The sequence below is a fragment of the Octodon degus genome, unplaced genomic scaffold (genome assembly GCF_000260255.1).
Source record: "Octodon degus isolate 3935 unplaced genomic scaffold, OctDeg1.0 scaffold00127, whole genome shotgun sequence".
Classification (NCBI taxonomy): domain Eukaryota; kingdom Metazoa; phylum Chordata; class Mammalia; order Rodentia; family Octodontidae; genus Octodon; species Octodon degus.
In genome coordinates, this window is record NW_004524703.1 from 4,106,975 (window position 1) to 4,114,637 (window position 7,663).

Here is a 7,663-nt window from a genome sequence, read left to right on the forward strand (position 1 = left end):
CCGTTTTTTGCACCCATGCTGTTGATTGCTAAATGTAATAGTCTGATAAAAAAAAAATAAATAAAAATAAAATAAAATAAAATGAAGTGACTGTCTTAGAAAAAAGAAAGTTGTAATTGTCACAAAAATATTATCTTTTGTAAGAAGAAATTATTGGCAATCAAAAAGTTAAGGCTTTTTGAAACAACAAAGATGACCTCCTAACTAAGAATAACCACTGCTCAGTGGACTAAGCACCTGCTTAGGCAAGAGCAGGGACCAGGGTTCAATCCCTGGCACCACTTGCTGCACTGGCCCAAACCTGGGTGCACTGAGCCAGCCACTGAGTCTGGACACCTATAATTCCAGCACTGGGGAGGCTGAAAGCAGAAGAATCACTACAAGTCTGAGCTGCACAGTGAGACACTGTACCAAATACTTAAAAAAATACATAAAGAAATTAAAGAAAACCACCAAGGTCTCATGGCCTGCAGGTTGCATGTCTTAAATTAAGTCAACAGCCTAGTTCCACTAAAATACGGTTTTGCCTGTTTACTCATGAAACTGTTATGGTTTAAGCATAAGTGATCCCCACAAATTCATGTATTGAGGACTTAATCCCCATTAAAGCAATAATCAGCAGTGAGGCCTAGAGAGGGAATTAGATCATGGGGACTCTGACTTCATGAAAGGAACTACATGATAGTTCACTGGCATTTGTTATCATTTGTGTATAGATGACCCCCCAAGCCTCATGCAGCCATAGGGATTTTTTCAGAGCTGGCTGAATCTAGAATGTGGGACTGATTCATAGTGCAATGCTGGGATTAGGGATAGTGACTGCTGGATCAGTCCACTTACTGGATTAGCACCATCGTAACCCCAGTAGATTGGATACAGTACAAGGGACAGAAAAAGGCTTGTTCCTGTGCTCTCTCTCCATTGTTGCTTTTGCTTCTTCCACTGCCGTAAACTGTTGCTCCCCTGCCATGTGCCACCCTGTGCTGGAGCTGGCTGATAATGGACTGAATAAATCTCCACAAACGGTGAGCTAAAAAGTCTTTCCTCCTTTAACTTTGGGAGTCAAGTATGCATTACTGGAAAGTAATGGAAACAAGAGGTGAGGCCCACTTGAAGGGACTAGGCCATGGGTGAGTGACCTTGAGACCATACATCTGTTCCCAAGTCCTTTCTCCTTGGGTTTCCTTTTCTTTGCTTCCTAGCTGCTCCTTAGGGGAGCGGCTTTGCTCCACCATTCCATCATAATGCTCTGTCTCACTACAAGTCCACAGCATGGAGTTGGCTAGCCACGGACTGAAGCCACTGAAGTTGTGAACCAAAATGTTTTCTTTCTTTATGCTGCTTATGTCAGGCATCTTGTCTTTGCAACAGAAAGCTAACACAGAGACGATGGTCGCTTTGGCCTCTGAAGAAAAAACTTAGAAGCTGCACCAGAGACTGACCAAAAAAGCCTATACTAGAGGGCGCAGACCTATGGCACGTGTGGGGCAGAGGGCTGTATCAACAAAATCTCTAATGGCCTAGACCAAATTTACTATCTACACTTCAGTCTGCTGACTGCTACTCTAGGCAAGAGTATCTGTTGAGGTTCTGGGTCTTGCAGGACAAGGGAAAACACGGTGCAGACCAGGGACGATGGTGGAGAACAGGCATGAAGGTGGAGAACAGGTGAAAACCACCCAAGACAGGCTAGCTGCAAGTTGTGACAATGCATGTAAAATGCTACCAGGGAAAGGTCAGGGACTTGCTACCCAGGGCCTGCAGCTCCTCACTTACTCACAGTCCCATTCCCGACTCAAGAGATAGCAAGTGGTGCACATAGCCACATCCTTTCTATATACCTGGAATATGGTGGTTGCACCTATCAACGAGAACCCTGTAAATTCTAAACAAGTTCCCAAAAAATTCTTTCCTCAGGGCCAACCTGACCTGCAGGCCCGTTGATGGTAGATCCTAGGCCTGCCATTCAGTTTTGCAACCTACTGGCTAAGACAATCTTGTAAATGAGAGTATCAAAGATAAAACTCACCACATCCACCAAATGCATCGCTGTCTGAAGAAGGAAGCACTGCGCTGCCCCTCTCAGTAGAATCTGATGTGTGATCATAGTGCACTGGATGACGTCCCTGACAACACAGGAACACATTTCCATAGGCCTGCAGCAATTCTAATAACTTGTATTACTGACTGATAACATTTATAGCTTTAAGCAGAAAGTAACTCCTAGTAGAGTTTCAAAGCCATTACTTTCCATCATGGCCTCTGACAGAGTTTAATTTTAATATGAAATGATCTATTTAAAAAATAAAACTGTGGGGCTGGCCAGATAGCTCAGCAGACTATAGAACCTACTTAGGCAGAGCACAGCAGCTGGGGTTCGATTCCTGGTGTGCCATGTCAGCTCTGCCCTGGGGTGTGCTGAGATGGCTATTGAGATTGGGCATGGTGGCGTGTGCCTGTAATTCTAGCCCTTGGGAGGCTGAAAACAGGAGAACCACTACAAGTCTGATCTATGTAGTGAGAGCCTGTAGACCCTATGACCTTGTACTAAATACATAAAATAAAAAAATACATAAATTAAAAATAAAAATAAAACTATGGGGGCTGGGGAGATAGCTCAGTAGAATAAGTGCTTGCCTGTAAAGCTCAAGGGCCTGAGTTCAATCCCCGGTTCTGCCAAAAAAATAAATAAATAAATAAAAGATTTTAAATAAATAAATAAATAAAATAAAACTATGAATAAAGATGCTTTTAGAACAAGAATTTTACATTTTTAAAAATACTTTCTAACATTACCATCACTTTTGTACTTATCAATATAATAAAAAAAGTACTAATCTTAAAGTGGTCAGAACCATTAGCATCTATTAGAGTACCTACTTAACTTAGTAACTCAAAACAAAATAAACTGAATTAGGCCAGGGATATAGCTAAGCAGCACCACAGCATCTGCCTGGCAAGCACATGGTCATACATTTGAATTCCAGTACAAACAAATAATAAACAAGAGTTTCATTTATCTTTTCTTAAATAAGATTATATTAACTAGAAGCATGCACCACTGATAAAAGTAGAGAGAGGGGCCGGGGAGATAGCTCAGGAGAATAACTGTTTGCCTGGCAAGCACAAGGGCCTGAGTTCAATCCCCAGTTTCAGGGGAAAAAAAAAAAAAAAAACCAACCTTAAAAAAAAAAAAAAGTACAGAGAAAAACTATGCTTATCATGGCAAATAACCATATGCGACCACACAGAGTTTATTACCTGAGAGCAAGGAGCCCTTCTAAACCCAGGGCCTTACTCCTTGGGACATTTGCCAATGCCTTAGACAGGAACAAAATGGGAACAGCACACCAATGTCTATTCCTCATCTTCTGAAGAAACTTTAGTAGGAAATTACCTGAAAAAAAAGTTTTAAAATATTAACACTCTCAATAAGCACACATGGAGATATTCAACATCATTAGCTTTAGGAAATACAAATCAAAATCTCTATGAAATACTACTTCATAACCACACAAGGCTACAATCAAAAGGCCAAGTGTTGGGAAGGCTTTACAGAAACTGGACCAATAACACACCACTGATGGAAGTGTACAATGGTGCAGTCACTGTGGAAAACTGCATGGTAGCTGCTCCTACAATCAAAGAGAATTACCAAAGGACCCAGCAATTTCACTTCTAGGTATATATCCAAGAGAACTGAAAATGTGTGTGCATTTAAAAATGTTCTATGAATATTTATAACACTATTCATACAATCAAAAGTGGAAAAAAAAGTGGAAACAATACTTAGTATTTCTGTTTAAGTTATAGATGTTAGAACTCATATTTCAGTGCTGTTAAGGGAAAACAGGTAGTGTTGACACAGACGTTTTCATGGCCATTTCTTGCCCACTCTAGACTCGTTACCATGGCTGACACAATACTGTATTCTCACACAAAAGGCTGGGTGCCTACTTCTGTCTCCTCTTCTAGCCTTTGGTTTGTCAAGGAACCCGAGTCCTAAGCTAGTGATATCTGACTACTTTCTTAGCTGAAGTAGAATGATTTTAAGAAATCCTCAGAAGCTCCTAGAAGAGTATTACATGTATTTTGTACCTTCCAAAGAAACCAACAAAAAAACCAGAAAAACTTGAAGATATACTCACAAGAAACTGGTGAATAATCCTAACTTCACTCTCTTATCAAGCTCCATAAATCCCCCACATGCCTAAACTTTCACACAGGACCTGAGGAGGATGGCTAAGGCTTTGCTTCCTCTCACACTCAAGCTGACACACTCGCCACATGTATGTTACACCTGACCATGAGCCACAGTAACCCAGCACACAGATCCCTTGTCTCACTCCATGCTGTGGACAGGGTATCCTGTTATAGCCCCTAAGTTTATCCCCAGGTTGCAGGAGCCCAGAAACTTATAACTAAAAAATAGTTCTAACTGCTGAACTACCTTTTTCATTAACTAATTTTACTTTCAAAAGCAAAACAAAACTTTCAATAAGTTTCAAGTCAGGGGACACATGACTCGGATAGGTTCACATTACCACTTGTTAGCTCATCAACTTAGTTGTAGATAAATAGAAATGGAAGACACAATTCACACACAGGGTGACATTATCAATCACAAAGCAGGAGTGAACAAAGGTCTCAGAGGGCACAGAGTCCCTCTGCTGCACAGCAGGCAAAATCACCCTGTCCCTGTGCTCTACTTCTGATCTCACCTCACAGGCAAGAATGACAAACCCCCTACCTGGGGCATTTATGTATTCAGCTTTCTAATCTAAGGCGATACCTGTAAAAGTGCAGAGGCCACTCATGAAGGACACTGGCATGATTCAGACAACCTGGGGCAGACAACCTAGGACATGATGACTAACAGTCACATAACAGAGCTTACACCAATATATGCAAACAGTTTTAAAAAGTATTAAATTAAAAGAGAAAGACTCTTACTGATACATACTCTTTATTTCCTCTGGAAGAAGACAAACATAAGTGACTAAAAACTTCTGCAATTTTAATCCCAATGAAGAACCACTTCCTATAAGCTGGCCTGTGGACCTATGGATAAGAGAAAAGCAAATATTTAAAATCTCTCTGCAGAAGAGTACACGAAAACTAGTTTAAATAGATTATTGCCTTAAAGTCTTTCACCAATCTTCCTTTTCTAAATCTGCATTTTATTTTCCAGTAAAATTCTGAGAATCTTTCTGATTAGAGAAACACCAGCACTTCCAAGGAACATGAACACGAGTCAGAACCTCCTCTCCCTTTTATAATGTCTCCCTTCAGTCCTCAACACAAATGACTCTTGCTAAATAAAATTCAGGAAATTAATTTTTTCCATGATTCCATGAACTGAGCTCGATAAGACCCAAATCAGATTTTCCCATAAGGTCAACATTGAACCTAGCACTGAATCAGATTCAGTTCTTATCCAATTAGGTTTGCAACCAGAATTGTGAAAAAAATTCAGTTCGTGAACCAAGGTACCACTGTAGTATCATGTCTAAAAACTATAAAAATGGTAATTTTGAATTATATTTTATTGTTTTCAACTTAAAATTCAGCCTTTACAACTTAGGCCTAAAGTAAAAGAAATAATATTCACAGCCAAGACACGCATCAGGAGTAAATTACTTCTGTAAGAGCATTTAATTATTAACAGCTACTAAAGTCATGTTTTTCTCCACTGTGCTTTTACCAGAAACATTACCTGCTAATTGAATAGGAGTGTGCCAGGAAACTACAGCACCCCTTAAAAAGCACGTATGTCAGCTCTTCAAATTGACAGACATTAAATATTTTACAATAAGTTGCTGGTGGTGGCTGCAACAGGGTCCTGTTTATTTATGTATTTATTTTATTTTTTAAAAAAATCTATGTATTTGGTACAGGATCTTGCTACACTACTCGGATTCATAGTGATCCTCTTCTCTCAGCCTCCCCAGCACTGGGATTATAGGCATGCACCACCACACCCGGTTTCAGTGGCCAGCATGGCATGCCCAGGTTTCTGGGGCCCGCGTGGCATGCAGTACCAGGGATCAAACCTGGGTTTTTGTACTTGTCGGGCAGGCGCTTAGACTGCCTGAGCTATCATCCTGCCCAGGATCCCGTTTAGAAGCATTCCAAAGACAAGACTTAAGGCTATAAAGTTAATTAGTCAGTAGCAGAGGCTGGTGTGGCAGGAAAGGCCTATAAATTTAGCACTCAGGTGACTGACTCAGGAGAGTCACTGTGAGTTTGAGGCTAGCCTGGACGAGTCAGAACCTCCTCTCCCTTTTATAATGTCTCCCTTCAGTACTCAACACAAATGACTCTTACTAAATAAAATTCAGGAAATTAATTATACATAGTGAATTCAAGGATAGCCTGAACTACACAGTGAAACCCTGTCTCAAATAAACCAAAAATAAAAAACAGCAGTACAGAGATGAAATCATTTCAAAAGTGGGGGAAATTTTAAAATATAATGTAAGACTATAGATAACTCCCAAAAAGAGGAGGCTAAAGCACAGCAGTGACAAACTCTTGTTGCTACCTTTAGATAAAGGCAGCAACTAAAGAGATATGTTAGGGCCATGGCAGCCACTGTCAGATATGGAAAAGTTAGAATGAGCCCAGCGTGACTGGACAGAAACTGGATAGAACTGCGTAAATCCATGGCTAGATCAATGCAGATATATGAATGGACAGAGAAATGCGCGGGTGGACCGATGCACAGATACTTGAAGCAGGTATAGACGGGTAAGTCTGGTTGGCAGACAGACCTAAGAAACAGAGGCATGCCCCCTACCCCCCACAAATGAAGGCAGCAATAATTAGGCAAACACAGTAAAACATTAACATTCAGGGAATGTGGATAAAGGATAACAGGAAATTCCTAGGACTTTTCTGTAAGTGTTCTTAAGGTAAAAAGAAAAAGGGAAAAAAGGTCGAACCTTTGGTTAACCATAGTCACTATAATTTCCACAGGGATAATAAGCAGACATAGTGGGAACAAAGTGGGCTACATAAGCTAGTTTCCAAAGTCCAGGAATGGAGGAGTGTCAGAAAGGAAAAGAAACAAAAAGAAATGAAGAATATATGATACAAACAATAGAAGACAAAAATAGCAGAGAGGCACTATCTATTTTTCTAAAAAATTAACTTTATGTAAGGTAACTGAGATTATGTACCAAATATGCTGAACTATCTATCTGATCATGCTTGGTAACACCAAATCTATATATCAAACACACAGTACTACATTACTGCTAGACAACACAATATCTAAAGTGTATTGATAAAATTAACTGAAAGAACTAAAAAATAAATCAACAGGATATCAATTTACCTGCTATACAATGAGCTCTCTGAAAGTGCATCCATTAATGGTCCGATAATAAACTAAAAAAAAAAAAAAAAAAAGACATAACTGATAGGAAGTTGTAGCTGCACATCCACACAAGGAGGCCAAAGGCAGCAGCAGCAAACTGGCCCTTTCTGCTACAGGTTAACTCAGCAAGGATCCTGTGTATGCCTTAACTCCATCCAAATCGTACAGAATTTTCCTACCTGTTAAAAATCTAAGGCATGGGGCCGGGGAGATGGCTCAGTAGAATAAGTGCTTCCCTGGCAAGCGCAAGGGCCTAAGTTCAAACCCTGGTTCTGCAAAAAA

General features: G+C 40.2%; 1 protein-coding gene across 1 annotated transcript in view; it reads right to left on the bottom strand.

The window, feature by feature from the left end:
- The window catches only part of Tarbp1 (TAR (HIV-1) RNA binding protein 1), a 62,529-nt gene that overhangs the window by 45,291 nt on the left and 9,575 nt on the right, over window positions 1-7,663 (bottom strand). Inside the window, 4 exon segments of the mRNA XM_023700874.1 lie at window positions 2,030-2,126; window positions 3,262-3,397; window positions 4,964-5,061; window positions 7,340-7,392. Coding sequence (XP_023556642.1) covers window positions 2,030-2,126; window positions 3,262-3,397; window positions 4,964-5,061; window positions 7,340-7,392 — 384 coding nt within the window.